The 23,669-nt window shown below is 41.8% G+C and overlaps 1 protein-coding gene across 6 annotated transcripts in view; it reads right to left on the minus strand.

The window, feature by feature from the left end:
- Positions 1-20,091, minus strand: part of LOC129858529 (BAH and coiled-coil domain-containing protein 1-like) — a 241,545-nt gene extending 221,454 nt beyond the window's left edge. For 2 of the 6 annotated variants that reach the window (XM_055932074.1, XM_055928090.1), the window contains exons 1-2: positions 10,371-10,630; positions 6,720-7,047 (exon numbers count right to left, since the gene is read on the minus strand). In XM_055932074.1, coding sequence (XP_055788049.1) covers positions 6,720-6,891 — 172 coding nt within the window. In that variant the 5' untranslated portion in view covers positions 6,892-7,047; positions 10,371-10,630. Of the gene's footprint in view, positions 1-6,719; positions 7,048-7,529; positions 8,232-10,370; positions 10,631-18,969; positions 19,464-19,748 lie in introns of those variants that run through there. The other 4 variants (XM_055930490.1, XM_055928897.1, XM_055931243.1 and 1 more) reach the window with 4 other exon arrangements.
- Positions 20,092-23,669: the final 3,578 nt, after the last annotated feature.

The following is a 23,669-nucleotide window of genomic DNA, read 5'->3' on the forward strand; positions in this document are numbered from 1 at the left end:
GGACTGTTCATTACACCCTCTCCCTTCTCCCTAGAGGACTGTTCATGACACCTTCTCCCTAGAGGACTGTTCATTACACCTTCTCCCTAGAGGACTGTTCATTACACCTTCTCCCTTCTCCCTAGAGGACTGTTCATTACACCTTCTCCCTACTTCCTAGAGGACTGTTCATTACACCTTCTCTCTAGAGGACTGTTCATTACACCTTCTCCCTAGAGGACTGTTCATTACATTTTCTCCCTAGAGGACTGTTCATTACACCTTCCCCTTCTCCCTAGAGGACTGTTCCTTACACCTTCTCCCTACTCCCTAGCGGACTGTTCATTACACCTTCTCCCTTCTCCCTTCTCCCTAGAGGACTGTTCATTACACCTTCTCCCTTCTCCCTAGAGGACTGTTCATTACACCTTCTCCCTAGAGGACTGTTCATTACACCTTCTCCCTAGAGGACTGTTCATTACACCTACTCCCTAGAGGACTGTTCATTACACCTTCTCCTTACTCCCTAGACAACTGTTCATTACACCTTCTCCCTTCTCCCTAGACAACTGTTCATTACACCTTCTCCCTAGAGGACTGTTCATTACACCTTCTCCCTAAAGGACTGTTCATTGAGCCTTCTCCCTAAAATACTGTTCATTACACCTTCTCCCTAAAAGACTGTTCATTACACCTTCTCCCTAAAAGACTGTTCATTACGCCTTCTCCCTAGAGGACTGTTCATTACACCTTCTCCCTTCTCCCTAGAGGACTGTTCATTACACCTTCTCCCTAGAGGACTGTTCATTACACCTTCTCCCTTCTCCCTAGAGGACTGTTCATTACACCTTCTCCCTACTTCCTAGAGGACTGTTCATTACACCTTCTCTCTAGAGGACTGTTCATTACACCTTCTCCCTAGAGGACTGTTCATTACATTTTCTCCCTAGAGGACTGTTCATTACACCTTCTCCCTTCTCCCTAGAGGACTGTTCATTACACCTTCTCCCTACTCCCTAGAGGACTGTTCATTACACCTTCTCCCTTCTCCCTTCTCCCTAGAGGACTGTTCATTACACCTTCTCCCTTCTCCCTAGAGGACTGTTCATTACACCTTCTCCCTAGAGGACTGTTCATTACACCTACTCCCTAGAGGACTGTTCATTACACCTTCTCCTTACTCCCTAGACAACTGTTCATTACACCTTCTCCCTTCTCCCTAGACAACTGTTCATTACACCTTCTCCCTAGAGGACTGTTCATTACGCCTTCTCCCTAAAAGACTGTTCATTACACCTTCTCCCTAAAAGACTGTTCATTACGCCTTCTCCCTAAAAGACTGTTCATTACGCCTTCTCCCTTCTCCCTAGAGGACTGCTCATTACACATTCTCCCTAACGGACTGTTCATTACACCTTCTCCCTAAAGGACTGTTCATTATGCCTTCTCCCTAAAAGACTATTCATTACACCTTCTCCCTAGAGGACTGCTCATTACACCTTCTCCCTAAAGGACTGTTCATTACGCCTTCTCCCTTGAGGACTGCTCATTAGACCTTCTCCCTAAAGGACTGTTCATTACACCTTCTCCCTAAAGGACTGTTCATTACACCTTCTCCCTAAAGGACTGTTCATCACACCTTTTTCCTAAAGGACTGTTCATTACACCTTCTCCCTGCTCCTATAGAGCAGTGGTTCCCAAACTGTGGGGGGAGGGGTTGGCCTGGGGGGAACAGGGGTCCCCCCCACCCCAAAAATATACATATATATTTTAAGGAACTCAGGCCATCTTTCAACTTACTCTCAAAAGTTGTAATAGTAGATTGCATAAGGTGCAATTTCAAAGTTGAGTAGTGCATCATCAGTTTTCTTCTTGTTATGTCAACCATTGCACACCTTAGAGAGCTATTTAAAACTTGTCAGAAATGTCCAGATGAACTAGCTCATGTCAGCTGACCTTTATTAGCTAGGTTTTTTTATCCCAAGGATATTGTTGTAATGTTTGAGTCACTCAAATATCACATGAATAAACATTAGAAATGGCAAAATGTATAGAATTGCAAAAAAATAAGCTTTAAAGCTTTAAACTTGCAAAATGTTCTCTGCACCCCATGGCATCATGTGTAGAATTGCAGGAAATAAGCCTTAAACCTGCAAAATTGTATCTCCGCCAACAAAAGGGGTGTGAACAGTTTGTGTCATGAACAGTGCTTGTGTCCATAGAAATACATGTGCTGGAAGGGAGGCCTGAGGGAAAAAGTTTGGGAACCCCTGCCGTAGAGGAACTATTCTAGATTCACAGCTAGCCTTAACTATGATCAGAGGACATTCTCCTCCATCTAAAGGCACAGACAGACACACACCCTTATCTCCAACACACACCGCCCCAGAGAGGTAGACGAGTCTCTCCGTTTGCTAACTCTATGTGTCTGGTCTACCTCTCACACAAACAGACAGGCAGACAGGCAGACAGGCAGACAGGCAGACAGGCAGACAGGCAGACAGACAGACAGGACGATAGGCAGACAGGCAGACAGGCGGACACAAATCACACACACGACACACACGGCACACACCCACACACACTCACACACACACACACACAAATACCCAGCAAACACACACAGCAAACACACACACAGGACAGTGTAGGAGCCAGTGCTGACATAACGAGACACAGCACTTATGGAGAAAGGAAAAGAGGGGGGCCTCCCGGGTGGCGCAGTGGTCTAGGGCACTGCATCGCATCGCAGCGCGAGCTGCGCCACCAGAGTCTCGGGGTTCGCGCCCAGGCTCTGTCGCAGCCGGCCGCGACCGGGAGGTCCGTGGGGCGACGCACAATTGGCCTAGCGTCGTCCGGGTTAGGGAGGGTTTGGCCGGTAGAGATATCCTTCTCTCATCGCGCTCCCGCGACTCCTGTGGCGGGCCGGGCGAAGTGCGCGCTAACCGAGGGAGGCAGGTGCACGGTGTTACCTCCGACACATTGGTGCGGCTGGCTTCCAGGTTGGAGGCGCACTGTGTTAAGAAGCAGTGCGGCTTGGTTGGGTTGTGCTTCGGAGGACGCATGGCTTTCGACCTTCGTCTCTCCTGAGCCCGTACGGGAGATGTAGCGATGAGACAAGATAGTAATTACTAGCGATTGGATACCACGAAAATTGGGGGGAAAAGGGGGCGAAATTTATTTTTATTTTTTTAAATAGAAAAAAAAATAAAAAGAAAGGAAAAGAGAGAGGGAGAGAGAGAAAAGGAGAAGAAGAGAGAGGGAGAGAAAATGGAGAAGAGAGAGAGGGAGACAAAAAGGAGAAGAGAGGGAGGGAGAGAAAATGGAGAAGAGAGAGGGAGAGAAAAGGAGAAGAGAGGGAGAGAAAAAGGAAAAGAAGAGAGAGAGGAAAAGCAAGAGATTAAAGAAAGAGAGAGCCAACGAGGATCTGACAGACAGGTCTGCAGGCCTCTCTGAACATGATTATTACAGCACTAAGCCCAAGCTGCTACAGAGAGGAAACCCTTGTCTGTCCAGCGGGCTTTCAGGGTGTGTGTGCATGTGCAGAAGTGTTTAACTATTCTTGTGGGAATCAGAAACGAACAATTTTGCAAGTCATCACAAGATCAAATGCTATTTCTAGAGGGTTTAGGATTAGGGATAGAATTACGTTAAGGGTTAGGGTTAGGAGCTAGGGTTAGTCTTAGGGTTAGGATTAGGAGCTAGTGTTAGGTTAAGGGTTAAAGTTAGGTTTTTGGATTAAGGTTAGGGTTTAGAGGTTATGGAAAATAGGATTTTGAATGGGACTGAATTGTGTGTTGCTACAAGGTCAGCTGTAGAAGACTGTATGTGTGTGTGTGTGTGTGTGTGTGTGTGTGTGTGTGTGTGTGTGTGTGTGTGTGTGTGTGTGTGTGTGTGTGTGTGTGTGTGTGTGTGTGTGTGTGTGTGTGTGTGTGTGCGTGCGTGCGTGCGTGCGTGCGTGCGTGCGTGCGTGCGTGCGTGCGTGCGTGCGTGCGTGCGTGCGTGCGTGCCAGCCTCTTTCTTTCTCAAACGTACGCGTGCACACACACCCACTAATCCACACCTTCTGAAAGTGACACACCTGTGCAAGGAGGCTCAGCCACACCCTCCATGATACAGCACACCTGTTCAACTATACATCTATCTACAGACTAGACACAACTCTCATCTGCACTGAAACAACTACAGCCTAAAGGAGAGGAGAGGAGAGGAGAGGAGAGAGAGAGAGAGAGAGAGAGAGAGAGAGAGAGAGAGAGAGAGAGAGAGAGAGAGAGAGAGAGAGAGAGAGAGAGAGAGAGAGAGAGAGAGAGAGAGAGAGAGAGAGAGAGAGAGACAGATGAAAATGTATATGAGGAATAGAATGACAAATGGTCCCAGTTCAGATATGAACCTCACAGACAACACAATATCACTGGTGTTCATCTAAGGGGCTGGTCTTTATAGCTATGCTATATAATAGTGATAACAGCAATTTAGTCACCTCATCATGTGCAACAGACACCATTCGGATCCTTATAAGGGCGTGGACATTATAGATGGATCATATACAGATTTAGCAAAAACAACGAGGATAAAATAAGGACATTTTCCCCACCATTTCCTCATAAGATTCTGGAATTACCCTGCTGCAGATGCAAAACATTGGTGAATCTGTGTGTGTGTGTGTGTGTGTGTGTGTGTGTGTGTGTGTGTGTGTGTGTGTGTGTGTGTGTGTGTGTGTGTGTGTGTGTGTGTGTGTGTGTGTGTGTGTGTGTGTGTGTGTGTGTGTGTGTGTGTGTGTGTGTGTGTGTGTGTGTGTGTGTGTGTGTGTGTGTGTGTGTGCGTGAGCGTTTGCATGTGTGTTTTGGGGGAGAGTCGTCCCAGGAAGAGGAGATCTAACTAACCCCCAAAAACCTTTCCTCCTCCCCCTGACTCCCCCCTGACGCCCCCGCCTGCCCTGCCTGCACCACACATCACATCAACCCCCTGCCCAGTGGCCTAGGGCCAGGCAGACAGCTATCTGAATCTCAAGGGGTGCCCAACACAAAGTGCCCCCCTCCCCACTCCCCTTACAACAGAACCCCATCCAAAAAACAATCCCCATCAGAATGTCAGTCATCCATTAGGAATAATGAAGCAATACTGAAGTACTGGCATTCTAAATATAATAACATACAATGTGAAACACTTTAAGGCTATATAAACGCTAAAAGACTATAAAAATGCAATTCATATAGTTATTATTATTACAATAATACTCTGTGATAAGATAGCTTCACCAGCAAAGTTACTGTACAAGAAAATAGAGCAGACAATGCCTAACGCTCTCAAATGCACAGCTAAATACCATGTGCTGCTGCTGTAAAATGCCCATAAAAGTGGTGAGAATAAATTCAGTCTGTATTTAATTTGTCAATTTAACCATAATTTTCATGTTTACTTTATTAAATCTTTATTCAACTATTCAGAAGGTATAGTCACTAAATGTGTATTTACAAAGATGGCCTGGCATACTAAACGATTCAAATTCCAAATTTAATTGATAAGCGTAATGCATTTAGACCAACATAGCTAGTTCGTATCTCAACGTTTAACAAGAAATTAATGTGATTTCACTCAAGACACATAGGTTTTATATTTATACACGCATTCGCTCGGTTTTACGATTCACCACATGATTAGGTGCAGCAGACACCCCTCCCCCAGCCTTCACTTACACCACACATACATACACACACACCTTCACTCCCCCCTCCCCTCCTCCTTTAGGACATGATACCAAAGCTACTTGTTAAAATCTAATGCATGCACTGTCAAACCATTCTCGCCCGTCACGTCCGCGCTCAATATAGAAACCGGATTGTCTGGTATTACGCGCACCTCTATTAGCGCGAGCTCCTCTCCACGCCTACCGACTGACCCCCGGTCTCGGAATCAGGACAGTCCCGGGGCCTCACCGAGACGGAAAGGAACGCAACAGCTCGCACGTCACTCCTCCACACGCACCACGCTCACGGGAATAGGTCTACAGTAGCCTAGCCTACGCACATACAACAATAATTTTAGCAAATGACAAACGGTTGATGGTCAATGAGGCAACATAAAGTTACAAATGGATTAAAACCCATTTATAACATTAGGATTAGTCCATTTAACTAAACAGATTTTTGAGAGGTGAAACTATCCAACTTCATTTGGAAAGATTCCATGTCACTTGAAAGCAAATAATGTATTGTAGGCCTAATAATCCCTTACTCTTTCTGAATAATCCCATAATATTTCTGAATTATGTAATAATCTATGTTATATAATAACGTTGTATATTGTGTTCTAACTACAAATCCTATTGTCTAGAATAGGCTTAGTCTCACTAAATCTGTAATTTAACAAATTAAGTTTATTTTGTGTTTACTTTTATAAAATGCACGCTTATTTTTCATATTAAAGTAGCCTACACTCGGTTCTGACAGGGTATGTAAGAAACAGCGCTAGAAACGTTTCAATAAAATATAACATTGACTAAAACTGGAACATAAAATATCAAGAGTCCACAGTAATTCCTAATTTCGAGAATGACCACATCGTCTAACTCATTTCCTTTTCCAATAAACTCTCGTTCGTCCCTGACAAACGGCAGGGTTAAATTTACCACGGGAGACGCACTTTCCGTCCCACTTTCAAACAGTCCAAAAACACCAGAGACCCTTTTATAAAATCGTACAATTAATCTTATATTCCAACAAATTCGTATTCACACCAACCTGAATGTGGTGCCCTGGCGATGTGAGAGGAAAAGTATTTTCCAGGCTGGAAGTGAGCGGGGTGCTGCACGGTGCCTCGGCCGCCAGAAGCTATCCGAGAGGAGGCGTGGTGAACCAACGCGCCCCGCTCTGTCAAGAGGTGGTGTGGAGGAGCGAAATCCCGGCTTTCCATTCTGTCGAGAAGCAATAAATCCCAAATCCAGAGGAAAAGCCAGAAGCATCGAACGCTGCCTAGATGCAATAATCCCTTTTATGAACTTCGGATAGGTCGTCTTGAACTCATTCGAGTATTTGCCTTGCCCACCAAAAAGTATGTCCCGGTCATGTTCTACAAAGAGAAAACACAAGACCACGTCAATGCACCGAAAACAATGGGACAAAATCTCTGAAAGATCAATTTAGGCGTGTAATTCTCACACGCATCCTGTCTAATGTTGCCAACTACACTTTATTTCCTAGCATAACAAAAGTATAACATTAAGTGTTTTTAAGTATCAGTAAAAGAATGCTAAAATGTTTGACTAAATGAAACCCCAAAACTAATAGTCTACCCAGTTTACAGTAGCCTACCGTAGACTACAGACTCAAACCTCCTACTCGTCTTCATGGCAGACAAGAAAGAGCAGGATGGCTACAAACGGAACAACAAAAGGAGTGTTCATCTTAAACTACGGGTTGTTTCACTGTAGGGGATAATAAAGCTATACTACTTCGGTGTATTCTGAAACCTATAGATGAGTCAGTCTGGGGGGGGGGGGGTCTACCATCTCTCAGTCTCACGTCGGAATTAGACGTTCGTCCATATCTCACCTGAAGCAAATGTTTGATCTTTCAGTCAGTCCATTACAGACCAATTTTGTAATTTTCAAACTCCAAGCATCAAAACTGCTTCCTTGACCATGGCCTACTGCAAATCATCAAAAGGAACATAGGCTGCATTATAAATATGTCGATGTAAACAAAATACTATTAAGACTTAAATGTAGGCATAAATATATTGAAATGTATCAGCTATAGTATTTTGTTAGACTTGGGACAATTCTGTCACGTCCGTGAATTTTGACTGGCTCATTTATGTCTGTAAATGTGTATTTTCTTTACTGGCATATATAGCCTGAATGTGCTTGAGAAAAGGCATTGAAATCGCTTGTTTATCGCAAAGGTAATTTAATAGTTAAGTCAACATTGCCTTTCACCCCTTTCACAATGGTAATCACTTATAATGCATGTATGGGTGGGTGCAACTGTAGGACATGTCTAATAACAACACCAACTACATTACGTTTACCGCCGGGGATAGAGACGTAAGCAATAAATATAGGAATGGGAATCAACATACTCATATGTGCCTTATACCCCTAGTCATTCAGTTCAATGGGACACCCCATGGAGCTCAAATTTGGATAGGTGGGCCTGTGTTCACAAAACACATCTCACTGGGCAATGTATTAGGCCGCTTCGAAGGCACCTCCATTCAGGCACTACTGATACGGTGATTGGTGAACTTCAATTATATCAGCAAAATCCAAGGTAAGAGAACAAAGAAAATATAAAATGGCGAGCTAAACCAACTGGTTCTCTTGCTATTTCAAGGAGAAAAGTATACATCGAACATTCTACTCCAGAACGGTAGTCAAACTGAAACGTTCAGGAATTCTGAGCTAGACAAGCCTCTCTCAACGACAGAGCAGAGGCGTATATGTTCAGGCAGCATAGGCTACTGACGACTGTGTGTGCGTGTGTGTGTGTGTGTGTGTGTGTGTGTGTGTGTGTGTGTGTGTGTGTGTGTGTGTGTGTGTGTGTGTGTGTGTGTGTGTGTGTGTGTGTGTGTGCACGTGCGCGCACGGTGCTCAGTGAGAGATTTGCACATGTATCCAAATCCTTGAGCATGACGTGTTAGAGTGTATTTTCATTCAAAATGTTGACAATCGTTGAAAAATGGTCTTGGCCTCACAATGTGATAAAAAAAACATGTTTCATTCTGTTACAAAGAACGGTCTTAGAATGCATAGAACCAAATACATTTAAATTATATTAAAATAATTACATTTTAAACGTGCACATTTTTTTATTCTATTTTTAATCAAATAGTTACATTAAAGGCTAAAGGTGCTTTCAGAGTGAAAATTTTAAAGTGTTTTATTTTCTTTATGTGTAATAGTGGAACCATGAAAAAACTATTATGGAATTTAATTTTGCAACAATCGAAGATACATCGCTTCCTCTCATTTCACGCAGAATATTTTTACATTATTCCTCGTAAACAAACGTCTAAAATGTTTACATTCCAAGTCAACACGAAGCCACTCAAGCTATGCATTTCGACCAAACAACATCTACAATCAATGTAGGACCCTAGGCCTACCGTCCTTCAACGGTGTCACTGAGCTGATTAGAGGCCATCACATAAAAAAACACATTGAAATCTGATTAAAAAACAGGTAGCCTGGGCCTAATTTAAATCTGGGATCAACGTGGGAGTAGGCTAGGAGACGCTGAGACTTCCTTTCCTTCCACTCCTCTCTGCCAGACAGTCTTTCTCTCCTACCCCCCTCCTCCATCGCTGCCCCAAAGGGTCAAACTATCAGGAGACAAGAAAAACCTTTCGAAAACTACCAGCCGAATGGCAATACACGAAAAGCCTGCCTAAACACTGAGGTGGAACAAGCACGAATTTCTCCTTTCTTCCCAATCCCCCACATGAGATGAGATTGTAATAAAACGAAGGCATTTTGGGCATAGAACGCACAAACTCTTCTGAAAAATAATACACTCTCACAAGGGCATCACTGTTATTTGTTTACTACACGGCTTTACGTTAGGCCCAAGAGCTGCAATTCACGATTTTGCAGTAAAGCGAAGTCACAAACCATAACTGGGATACTAAATCAAGATATTCAAAGGCCAGTTAAGCGAAAGACACACTCCATGAGGGACACTCCAAGCATATGTGCACAGCGAAACCTGCCTGGTGGGACTCGGCAAGAGCTGTCTACTGGCAAAGCCCCCTCGATAACAACTGTGAAAAACTGCAGTAGGCCAAGCCTATAATCAAATAGGCCTACTGATATTAAAACAACAAAACTACAATATAATCCATTATTAGTGGTATCTAAACCGCGCGTAAAAGCGCGTCTTATGCATAGAACCAAAATCATTTAAATTCTGTTAAAATAATCATTTTTTAAACGTGGCACCTCATCTCGTCAGGAGAGAGGTTTTGTAGATGATTGTTTAATTGTACAATAACAATTATTGTCTATACAACAATCAACGTTCAGCTTGTCAACAGCATAAGGAAGGAACCTTCACTTGGCTTAAGTACAAATATTAAAATGGCTATATTCTCATGCATTTTTGTTATATACTATAGTCATTATAGTATTTGTCATTGTACTATTTATAATTATTATTATTTTGTTAGAAATATTAATATTGTTGTTACTTTCATTATATTACTATACTACTTGACTACTACTAAGCAATAGAACATATGTGCCTTGTGATTTAAATGCATGCATCTTGTCTTTACGCAGTCTAAAATAACCCATAAATGTTCTACTACAAAGACTCTTTTAAAAGCAGAAGTTGAAAGTATAGATGTTTATTATTACACACATTCAAAATGGACACAATAAATAAATTACTTACTGGTAAGTTATTCCTTGCATAACAATTAATGATTAAATTTTTTTTTAGAAAAATATACAAAGGAAAAAAAGCGGCGTACAAAAAGGAAAACATGTGGAAATAGTTACATCCTAGTCTGCAGATTGTAGTGTGCAGTTGAGGTATAGAGATGCATCGTAGAAGTACAGGCTTCTAGTGAATCTAAGCTTGTACATCCACACAGAAACTCTCCCACTGTATCCGCTAGTGCCACTCAACTACGAGCGAAGGAGGGACAGTAGGGGAACGCGCTCTCCCATTGGTTTGATAAATAAAATGAGAAGCGTGTCCGTGAGGCGCGCCCCGCGATAAACAGAAACTCTGATTGGAAGATGCCCTGAACCAATAGGAATGCTGCTGGATTCCTAAAACAAAACGGCGGGCGTTTGATTTTAGCCCTTGCCAGAGCATAACCCTTTCCAGAGCGTAGCATGCAAATGTCGGGAGATATCATCCAAACACAGCCCAGCTCTGTGAGCGAACAGCAGAAAATACACGACTTTTGATCATTAGAAAGTCCACAGAATATTTTGTGATCACATGAACTACACGTCAATCACCAAACTACGTTAAAACAATACTTTTCTTTTGGATATTTTTTTATTTATAACTAGGCACGTCAGTTAAGAACAATTCTTATTTACAGTGACGGCCTAGGAACAGTGGGCTAACTGCCTTGGTCAGGGGCAAAACGACAGAATTTTACCTTGTCAGCTCGATTCAAACTAGCAACCTTTTTGGTTTCTGGCACAATGCTCTAACCACTAGGCTACCTGCCGTACCAGTTTTTATTTGTATTATTTTACAATAACCTTCTTTTTTCAAAGCTTCACACTTAGACCTTACTTATGTCACCAGAAATAGGCAAATGTTTTCAATTATCAGTTTAATCAGGCTAATTTAATTTATTTATGCCTATAACTTGCTTAATAACCTTAATAAACACGTATAATAAAATGGCTTACACCTGAGTATCCCATTTATTATGAATTGCCTACAAATATGTATTTGTAAAATAAGCTAAATATAGGCCAAATAGTAGCTTAAAGAACAATTAAAGATCAACAGAAATGCAGGAGGAAGTCAAATTTGATTCTGATAGACTAAATTACTGGGGAAGTAAAAACTTTGGTGTCTGTTTATGTTTACTGTCATGACACACATGCACACACACTTAGGGAAATCGAATCACAATGAAATATACTGTCCTCGGGGTTAGTTTTGCTCACAGTTCACTAATTTAGTAAATTAAAGAAGGAAGGATATGGCCTTGCGTATTTCCATGCAAAAAATCATGAGCTATAAGCTAATATTCCTAGTTTGTTTTAACTGGAAGTAAAGGGTTAAAACTCCAGCCTTCGGTCTGTGTAAAGTGTCTGATTGGTTGGCATGTTGCCAGAGAGCTGTCAATCACAAAGTGTAAACAAGGCTCTGATTGGCTGCTGGCCAGTCCGCACTGGGATGACTGAAAAAAGCAATTACTGGCCCTGCGGTTTCAAGGCGGCCCCGGGTTGAATGATGAAAGGAGATAAGGAGGGGCTGTTTCAAGGCGCCCACACGGCGAACCCCGTTGGCCCCAGAGCAAAAGTGGTGTCAAGAGTGACTAAATCAAAGAGAATACGTTAAAAAGGGGGAAATTACATGTTCTATTAAACGTAGAGGCTAGATTTGCGGATTAATGCGATGGAATAACAACGTTACATAGAGAAAATGGAAGGTAAAATGGCTTCAATGACAGGAAACAACTATTTAGCCCTTATTGGAAATGAGAATGCTGTTTTTCCAAGATACAAACCGCAAAAAATATTTTTTTTGCTAAAGAAATACGCGGAGATGGAGCGCAAGAGTGATTATGTGGTAGAAAACGTTGGCCTCATGTCTTTACATCCGTGTTTCTAAAACGTTCGCGTACGTTTTTATTGCAGCTATTCAGTAACCATGCTAAAGTAAGTGGATATTTACGTTTTTAAATAAATTACAATCGCAAATTGGATTATTACCATAACTGTTCAAGGACACCTCACATGGGTGTTGGTTTACTTGTTACCATGAATTGGGATTAGCTACATACATTGTTTGCTACAAGAAAAGATCAACAATAGTCTATATCAATAAGGGTGGAAAATATGGACAGAGAAACATTTTTAGAAACATGTTCTCTCTAAGAATAGGCTAAATCTCTTGTCATTCAGAACGGTCCTATATTGCTTTATTGGTGGAGGATTTCATCATTAAATTCACTGATTAAACACAGGCTAATAATACTAGCCTAATGATAATAGTAATGAAAATGTATCATAGTTTATTACGCAAGGTTATAACACTGGTGACATTTGACTGACATGTTATAAATGTTCTTAGGTCTAACTGCTAAATAAAGAAAGAGGTAATGTACCCAAAAAACAATAATGATATAATTGACTGCAAAACCATAATTTAGACAACATAAAAATCCCAGAGAAAGATGATATCTCTGCATTTCTGGGGTAGATCTAATGAGCAGACCGACAGAAAAAAGATTAGATTTTCACTTTTGATATCTGCATTATTCAATCAATCTCCTTTTGGTAAAACCACAACAAACACCCCAATCCCAACATCTGACCAGCAGTATCAAACAACATCCAAAATTGTCTGTCCTGGACAACGGCAATGCAAATAAATGTAGCTTAGAAATTAGTATTTTATGTATGGCAACAAATTAAATAATTAATTAAATAATATAAAAGCGAATAGATTTTTGCGCATAATCCATAATTGAATCGTTCGCTCACACTGCAATCTACATATGCACATCGCATTCCATGGGTCCTGACCCCCAGTGGCCTGTCGATGGGTTGGATTCGTCATCCCCCACAGACACATACGATCTCTACGCTTTGACTAAACCCACAGGGCACACACTGGTTGAATCAACGTTGTTTTCACGTCTTTTCAATTAAATTAAGTTGAACCCAACGTGGAATAGATGTTGAATTGACGTCTGTGCCAGATGGGAAAGGTCCAAATCTGATCATCGATATTCTGAGGACAGACTTGTGCCGCACCAAATGTGCCAAATATAGTGCCCATTTGGCAGATAAAAACAGACGAAGCCCGTGAGATACTACATTCGTAAAACCACTGTAGTGTCGGATATATAGGCATCAGTTTCTATTCAACCTAAATGTCATGCTTTCATTGAGTTAGGAGGTGCATGCTCAGTGATAAACAGAGGCGCCTTCCTCTACAGATAAAAATATAACATTTTCATTAATATCGTTGTGATTTCCCCCGAAGAAATCACCTTCCAACCTCACGCTCCCATTCCATTCTCTAGCACGGTTGTCTTTAAAACTAATGACATCGGGACAATACAGAATTATGTTCATAGCCTCACAAAAGGGGTCCCGCACTTAAAACAGAAATCTGCATTTAATTTATTTAGTGACAAGAAAAAGCCCTTTGCTGCCTGGTTTGTATTGGTTCTTTTTCACTTAAAAGGTGGGGGTTGGGTGGGTGCTCGCCTGCTCGATGTGTATAGAAAGCATAACACACACACACACGCACATGCACACACACTCTTTTATTTTCTCTTCTCATCTCTCTCCTGTCCGTGTGCCAGCGCGAGCTACCCTATACCGAAGGGGCGCGCGGATAATTAATGCGGATTGACTGATTGCTCTTGAAACAGACCGGTCCTGCGCGAGGGATTGTCCTCGAGCAATGAAGCGTTCTTGACTGACACTTTCCCCCCTTCCCTTCCACTCTCACACCCAAACTAATAGAGCGGTGCGCTTTTTCGCAAGGAAAGGCCCACTTCCAAAAACCCAGGCTGGAGTTTTCATTTCCGCTGGAGAGAAGAGCGTCTTTCTGTTTGACCTGCGTTCTCACCATGACCATTCTAGAACCAAAGAACGTCCGCGCTGCACAGTTCGCTCGCCTCAGCGCTCGAGGCAATCTCTGTATGTAAAGGGAGCTTGCTGCTTGTAGCATGTGCGCACGTGTCAGTGTAAAAGGACAGGGTATTCTAAATAAATAAGTTGTGTCACGTATAGGTGCGTTGGCCCTAAGGTAAAGCTGAAAGAACTTAGTGCGGGTATAGCTACATATTTATCAGCGCAATTTGCAGTCGACGGGAAACACACTGACTGCCTGGGGAGGTAAATGAGGGCCAACTGGAGGTCTCTACGAGAGGCCCCCTATAGCGGGCAACAATTCTATTCTCACGAAAATATTCCTGATGTCCCTTAATGATGACGAATTCCAAACAGGGCCTTTCACAAGGGAAACGCCTTAACAAGTTAAATGCATAGCCTGATACCTCCGAGACGTGGATGAAATTACTGACCGACTGAAATATAGAAATTCGATTTATTGAAATCTCTGCGGATATTACTAAAATAATATTTAGTGAAAAAAAGGTATTAAATGTGTGTGCAGGCTATGTCTGGAGCTATGGGAGTAATTTATACACATTAAGCCCTATATTTTGATGGTTTAGTGTTCAACAAGGGTGTGTGGAGACTGCAACTCAGCAACTTTTCAGTTTGTGTGTTTTTAGGCCTACATCTATCAATAAATTCAACTTTGGTAGGCTATAGCCTAATGCACCCAATGTGCAGGTCCCCAAGACCATGGCGAGGACACAAAAGATGACATGATGGACTAGAACTTTGGCCTACATAAAAGCAACGTGACCTTTTCAGCTCAGTGTGTGCATGAGAAGCTGCTATTTCTGGTCATCGTGATAGATAGCTACGTCACAACAGGCCATCACCGATATGTTCTAAAACGGAAAGAACGCTACAGCACCGGAATGGTTGGAAACCAAATATCTCCAATGTTAGCAGTATTGAGTTGTTTTTCTTCAGCTTATTATAAACATATATTTTTTAAAGTAATAAATGTTTTCTTGAACCTCATTTTTACAGATTTAGATTGGCTGAATACTTCTTGCACATTAATGTATTTTGGTGACCATCCAAAATAGCCAAGATCTACATTTTCAGCGGCGAGTGAATTATATTACAAGTCACCAAAGTGAAATGAACCACAAAACATCATAAATAAATTGTTAATGTCATGGACAACATAAAAAAAATTTTTCGCAAACTTGCAGATTGCCAGCTTGTTTCAGCGTTTCGACATCTTGCGAAACAACAATGGGTTTAGGCAATAGCCTATACTGCAGAATGCTATCCATTACCGAGGTCGTCCTCATGTAACACGTCCTCATTATCAGCATTTGAACATACATGAAGCAGCCTTCTAAAGCCCCCGTGTATACTGTATAGAGTATATTAGGCTACCTGTATTAGGCTACCTGGATGTTCCGTCAATCCTCCAATAGCGTAGCTTGCTTAAGCATGCATATAACCTAAATTAAACTCTTGAACGGGACGGCAACACAGATAGGAATCGCAGTTTAGGCCATAACAGTGTCCGTAGACATGGACACATATAATGGGATGAAATATACCGGAGATCCACGGATACATGTGGCTGACGTGTGAAGAGGTTTCCAATATGGACCAAAGACCTACACCTACAAGTTACCGTGCTTTCATCTGGACACCTCGTAGACTCTCAGCAAAGCTATCGTTGTCGTTAATTAGGGTTCGAGCAGTTTTACTGGCATCCTTCGACCAGGGGAAGCAAATTAGCGTTCCCTTCTTAACGGAGAACAAGGAGGAGAATGGCCATGGGACGGGTCTACAAAGAAAAAAGCTTCTTACACTTGCGTCATGTAAAATATGACCAAGTGAAAAATATGACATCCCTGGCTTCACACCCACACACACTCAACACACACAACATTTTGTAAGTCGCTCTGGATAAGAGCGTCTGCTAAATGACTTAAATGTAATGTAAATGTAATGATCGGGCACGATTTGTTTAGGCCTGCGATTACAGAAGATGTGAGATATGCTATGCCATGATTTTCAAATGCAGGAGGACGGCGAGGAGGAGGAAGAGGATAAAGAAGAGGCTCGTTCTTATGTGGACAGATTAATAAAGTGTAGGCCTAAATTGAAGGTAAAGCCAATGGTCAAGGCAAGCGTTTCGCGGTCGTCGATGACAAAGAGGGGGAAAAAATGAATATTTCCCACCTAAAAGTTAAACGTGCAATTGAATACAATAAGTGCATGACTGGATAGAATATATGTGCTATTAGATGGCAATATATTGTTACTATACGCCGACAGGTTACCAGAACATCACAATTGGTTACAGGCCTACCAGATAAACATCATTGCGCAGGAAGCCAGCTACGATCATATGTAATTCTGAAGCCGGTAGACTTGGGCGGTTATCGATAGAAGCAAACCTGCACCCCATTAGTGTGAGTATAGGCCCAGCTCCTATACATGTCACATGCCTCCTTCATTATAACAGGTTTTTATAGAAGAAGCTAAACGTCAAACTACGCAAAATAAAATGCTACTATAACAACATGAACATGTTAAAAGCTTTGGTTAGCTCAAACTATTGTTTTATCGATTTAAGGTGAAAGTATTAGCCGGTGGAGCCTACTGGATCATGCATGTGTGGTTCATTATAAAATGTCATCATTTATGTAATGAAACATATTAAAGGTCCAATGCAGCCGCTTTTAGCTCAATAACAATTAAGTACCTTACAGTGATTGTTTTCAATGAAAATGTCAAAAATAAACAAAAATAGCTTATTAGCAAAGAGCAATTTCTCAAGCAATAATGTGACCAGGACTGTGTGGGAGTGGTCTGAGTGGGGGGGGAAACTGAAAACTAGCTCTTTTTGGCAGAGAGGTTTGGAACTCTCTTTGGTATTGGTCTATTAACTAATTTACCGCTGGTGATTTCACCAGGCAGGGCAAAACTCCATCCCACCTCAATCTTTTCAAACAGCTCTTACACTAAAAGGGAATTATCATAATTTTCACAATTTCATGGTATAATTCCAACCTCAGAGTGTGGAAATATATATATAAACACAGGCAATCTAGTTTTGACTGCACTGGGCCTTTAATTGTTGTGGCATGTAGTTGGTTCATTTCAAAATGTCATCATTATTAAAGGTCAGAATTCATTAATTGGTAATTAATGTAGGCAAAAATCAAATGTATTATTGATGGATCATTTTATATTGAAATCATGTTTTACAATTTAAACTGTACAATTCATTTTAGTTGTTGTGGAAGTGAAACTACAAAATATACAATAAAACAATTGTCACTTAAGGCCTTATGCCACAAATGTATTGCATGTTGTATCGCATGTTGTATTAGCTAATCAATAATTGTCAAATCACTTAGGCTTCTCCCACTCTGACAGATAACATACATAAAACAGTATCTGCATGAAACCTCAATGTGCTAAGACAACGGAGTAACAAAATGTCGACATGCAAATTGTTTACTATCTCTGGGTTAAATCTCTCCCAACTTCAGGAAATAAGCAACTATAAGACCTGAACATTTCTTCACCCACTGATATTTTAAATAAGTGTGTGTGTGAGTGTGATGGAGATTCAGGAACCAGCGAGCTGTTATTTTTGCACATGATGCACTGTTCATCAGATACGCATCAACTCATCGCATCACCATTACTATATATAACTATTTTAAGGACCCAATTGCGCGAAGAAAGCAACCAACCGTCTTTACATAGTTAGATGGTTAGGCATCACAGCCTCGTCCTGTCTTTCTCGACTAGGAGTGTGTATGTGACCAAGTACCTTAATAATAAACAATCCATATGAAATGTTTTCTGGGGGATAAAGTGCCTGGCTTATAACCATACATTACAATTTTGGTTATAACACAAAGAGATGTGCTCCCAGCCAAAACCATGCCAAATCAGTAAAGATGTTCAATATTCTATCTTTTAAATGAGGCCGACATACACTTATTGGCTCACACAGTCATATCCAAACCTAAAAATTGGCTACAAATGAATGACAACACAGGCTCCTTGATCTGTGAATGTAGGCCCCACTAATAGGCATACTCTAACGTCATCCGATGTGATTTAGGCAGTCTACAATAAAGGTGTTCAAAATGTCAAATGTTTCAATGTGCAAATACAGGACAGGAAAAGGGCCAGTAGCGTTCCAAATTTGCCATACAGGTTGTGCTATAAGAGGTGAATAAATAGCAACTCTGGAACAATTGGCAGAAGGTTGTTACTACGAATGTTATATTTCAGCTGCTAGAGACTGTGGGAAAATAAATGCATGCTAAAATAATTTTTGCAGTGTTATAATCGGCAAAAGTGCATATTTGAATCGTATACAATGAGCAGCAATGTATTTGATAAAAACTGCAATGTAAAACATTACAAGTATTTCAGTATAGATAAATAAATCATGTGTTGTGATTTTAATTCATGTCTTTACAGCATTTGCAATCAATTTAAAAAAGGCATAGCCTAATTGGAAACGTGTATGACAACATAAAAACATCTAAACCAGTCTAAAACACGCCTGTCTATTCAAGCCGTTATGTCAGAGTTAATCAACGTTTTAAAACGACATCCGTGCAAAATACAGCCGTTTGTTTATATTCTGTAATTAACAGTGAAAATGATGAATCAAAATGTGTAAAGTAGAAAACACCTACCTATAAAACGTCAGTCCGCTATAAAACTGTATTCATAACACAGGGGATCGGATTTATGTAGAAAAGGAGAACAAAACAAAAGATAGATAAGGTTTAGGCCTAAAACCTTACCCTCCTGAAGTTTTAAATCCTCAAACAGACATACAATTCCTGCGAGTGTAATCTAACTATAAACTAGCCTATCATAAAATCACTGATTTATTCAACGATAATCGCATTAATGAACCTTTCCTAGGATTATTTATTCCAAAGAAATAACTTCTGAAGTCACTGGCGTTTTCCGTTAACTCGAACTCTAAACGTAGTGTTCTAGAAACACCGGATCCTGTGCCTGTGTGCGCGCGAGACGGAATCCGTTTGAGCAGTCTCCTCGATGCTGTATAATCGCAAATTTATGGCTGGATGACGCGTCCCTCAGCCACAATGAAGCTCGCGCGCTGACATTAAACAGAAAATTGATGAACACGAACGTAACGCAATACCCATTTCTCCCTCCTGGTCCAGGACAGAGCTATAGAGCTTTGGTACCTTTTTTTATTAGGGGTGGGGGCCCGACCGTAAACATGTATGCCCCCCACCTTCCCCAACACACACATACCGAAAACACACCTTCCCCGTGACATTATTGTTTTGTTTAAATATCTGACTGTAGTCGTGCCGGATATGAAGGGATCTGAGACAGAGATATTGAGAGAAAAGCCTTCCCCTGCTTGGAGAGATAGCTAGTTGGTTAACATCGAGTCCCGGCTCATCCGGTCAGAATTTGCACATTTTCTTACCTCTAAAAGGAACCTACCACTATCAAACTACTGGTAGCAGAAAAACTCCCAAGTTTCGGCACACACCCTCTCTTCCAGCACGCGTCCTACCGCAAGCACGTCAAGATTTTCAGACTTCCAGAAGCACATTGTTGTGCCCATTTCAAAGATGACAAACGGACAAAAACACACGGTCTGAGTTATAAGCAACCCTTAACTATTTAGCACATGCGTAAAAGTCCATGGCGTTTACATGCGCCTGTCGCAGACCTTTGATCAAGTTTAAACTGTTCCGACGAGTTTATGCGTAAAAGGCGCAATTTGGCGCACTAAAGGATAAAATACTGATGATCAACTATTCGCCAATACAACCCATATAGCTAATACCCATATGGATTCACCACACAAATAAATGTCAGGAAACGAAAGCAAAAAAGACACCAACCCAAAGTCCATTCGTTGAGCCTTTTACTAATAAGTTTACCCTTGCGTAACAATGCAATCCAGTACAAGACAATTGAAAAATATTTTTAAAAACGTTCTAAGTGTGCGTCTCGAAATACATGTTGAATGTGTTGTTCAAAATTGCGTTTAAAAGTAGGTCCTGAGACTTGATAGCCAGGCTTGCTTTCCCTGTCCCCCCTCGAGCATTAACTGCCCACCATAGGTCACCGCCCCAGGAATAATGACGTCAGGAGATTAATTAACCCCTACACTACCGGTTGGGAGGAACGCTTGCTCTGTCTTCCATATCTATTCGGTGAAATACCACAGTGTGCAATCACAGCAGCAAAATGTGTGACCTGTTGCCACAAGAAAAGGGCAACGAATGACATTTGAAATGTCTTTATTCTTTTGGAACTTTTGTGAGTGTAATTTTAAATGTACATTTTTTATTGTTAATTTCACTTTTGTTAATATTTATTTCACTTTCTTTGGCAATGTAAACATATGTTTCCCATGCCAATGAAGCCCCTTAAATGTATATTGAATTGAATTGATAAGGAGAGAGAGAGCAACGGACACCCCACCCAGACCAGTGAGACATCATCCCAGACCTGCAAGACCCCCTCCTGAAGGACCTGCACCAGGAGAACCCACGCCAAGAGGACCTACACCAAGACCACAGCATCACCAGCCACACCTCAACCAACTAAGACCACCCCAAGCAAACCCTGGCCACACTATATAGGCCTCCTCCATATCATACCTATGCCCCTTCTGCCCACCCCATGCCCCCCACCACTGCGGCAAGGACCTCAACATGACAGCAGGACATATGCCCAGTCCGTGAGCAGAGTAACAGGCCCAGTCCCCCACTATTACACCTGCCCAAGCTCCATCCTGCGACCTAAGAGCTATGTATCAGATGCTCAACATGCTCTGCTCACACCTACTGTGATGGTTCGGGCCTAAACCACACAAAACAACACTAGCCACTATGGAACACAAAGCCTTTACTATCTCATCCTGAACTATACAAGGTCTGAGGTCATCTTCCAATGGCCAAAAGAACAGAAACCCAGACTTCATCAAAGAAATTGGAAATGCAGACATTGCCATCCTACAAGAAACCTGGTATAAAGGAGACGGACCCACTGGTTACCCTCTAGGTTATAGAGAGCTGGTAGTCCCATCCACCAAACTACCAGGTGTGAAACAGGGAAGAGCCTCAGGGGGTATGCAAATTTGCTGTGGAGCAGACCTAACCCATTCTATTAAATTAGTCAAAACAGAAACATTTTACATCTGGCTAGAAATTAATAAGGAAATTATCTCAACAGAGAAAAATGTCCTCATGTATGCCTCCTACATCTCCCCAGTAGAATCCCCATACTTTAACGATGACAGCCTCTCCATCCTAGAGGGGGAGATCAACAATTTCCAGGCCCAGGGACATGTACAAGTCTGTGGCGACCTAAATTCCAGAACTGGACAATAACCTGACACCCTCAGCACACAGGGGGACAAACATCTACCTGGAGGTGACAGCATTCCCTCCCCCATATGCCCCTCTAGACACAACTACAACAACATAACCAACCAAAACGGGTCACAACTCCAGCAGCTCTGTCGGATGCTGGGTATGTACATAGTCAATGGTAGGCTTTGAGGGGACTCCTATGGTAGGTACACCTATAGCTCATCTCTTGGCAGTAGTACTGTAGACTACTTTATCACTGACCTCAACACAGAGTCTCTTAGAGCGTTCACAGTCAGTCCACTGACACGCCTATCAGATCACAACAAAATCACACTCTACTTGAACAGAATCATGAGGCATCAAAGCCAAAGGAATTGAATAGTATTAGGAAATGCTATATCTGGAAGGAAAGTGGTGTGGAAATCAACACAAAACAGTTATGCAAAATTCAACCCTTTCTAGACAATTTCTTGAACAAAATGTTTCACTGTAATAGTGAAGGTGTAAACTTGGCAGTAGAAAACCTAAACAGAATATTTGACTTCTCAATCAAATCTAAAAATGTCAAGCAGACAACCTAAGAAATTATTAACAACAATGACAAGTGGTTTGATGAAGAATGCAAATACCTAAGAAAGAAATTAAGAAACCTATCCAACCAAAAACATAGAGACCAAGAAAACCCGAACCTACGCTTTCACTATGGTGAATCTAAAACAATACAGAAATACACTACAGAAAAAGAAGGAACAGCACGTCAGAAATCAGCTCAATGTAATTGAAGAATCTACAGAATAACCACTTATGGGAACATTGGAACACACTAAACCAGGGGTCGGGAACCTTTTTGACTAAGAGAGCCATGAAAGCAAATAATTTGGAAATTTATTTCAGTGAGAGCCATATAATATATTTTAAAAGTGAATTCAACTAAATGTCAGTATAATAAGCCTCTGAATTTGTCAAAGTGCCGATTTACATTCGACCGTTTCATCGATGTAATTTTGTCATTGCAAATTAGACACACCGCAGAACCTGCTCTCTCCACAAAGGCGAATTCTTCGGTCCATTCGTCCTGAAATGTACGATACTCGTCATCTTTTTTTCTTTTCGCCATCTTCTTCGTCGAAGGGTTAGCTTTGCGCTAATGACCGAGCAGACTGATTCAAAAGGAGGCGTTTACCTGTTTTACCTAGCAACGGCCAACGTAGGCCAGTATCATTTACTTAAAATAATGGACAATTGCTCCTGCAGCCCTGAACAGGACATGAGCAGTGAAAAATCGATGGATGGATTAAAACAAGTGAGAATAGGCCTCCCGGGTGGTGCAGTGGTCTAGAGCACTGCATCGCAGTGCTAGCTGCGCCACCAGAGTCTCTGGGTTTGCGCCCAGGCTCTGTCGCAGCCGGCCCCGACCGGGAGGTCTGTGGGGCGATGCACAGTTGGCTTAGCGTCGTCTGGGTTAGGGAGGGTTTGGCCGGTAGGGATATCCTTGTCTCATCGCGCTCCAGCGACTCCTGTGGCGGGCTGGGCGCAGTGCACGCTAACTGAGGGGGGCGGGTGCACGGTGTTTCCTCCGACACATTGGTGCGGATGGCTTCCGGGTTGGAGGTGCGATGTGTTAAGAAGCAGTGCGGCTTGGTTGGGTTGTGCTTCGGAGGACGCATGGCTTTCGACCTTCGTCTCTCCCGAGCCCGTACGGGAGTTGTAGCGATGAGACAAGATAGTAATTACTAGCGATTGGATACCACGAAAATTGGGGAGAAAAAAAAAAGAAAAAAAAACTCACTTTTTTTTTTATTTTTTTAAATCTGCAAGCCAGATGCAATCATCAAAAGAGCCACACCTGGCTCGGGAGCCATAGGTTCCCGACCCCTGCACTAAACAAACAAAAACACGAAGAGTTGTGTATAGAAAATGGAGATGTATGGATAAACCACTTTTCCAATCTTTTTGGCTGTATAACAAAGTACAAACAGCAAAAACATATACATGATCAAATACAAATCCTAGAATGA

Source organism: Salvelinus fontinalis, chromosome 1 (assembly GCF_029448725.1).
Source record: "Salvelinus fontinalis isolate EN_2023a chromosome 1, ASM2944872v1, whole genome shotgun sequence".
NCBI classification, from domain to species: Eukaryota; Metazoa; Chordata; class Actinopteri; order Salmoniformes; family Salmonidae; genus Salvelinus; species Salvelinus fontinalis.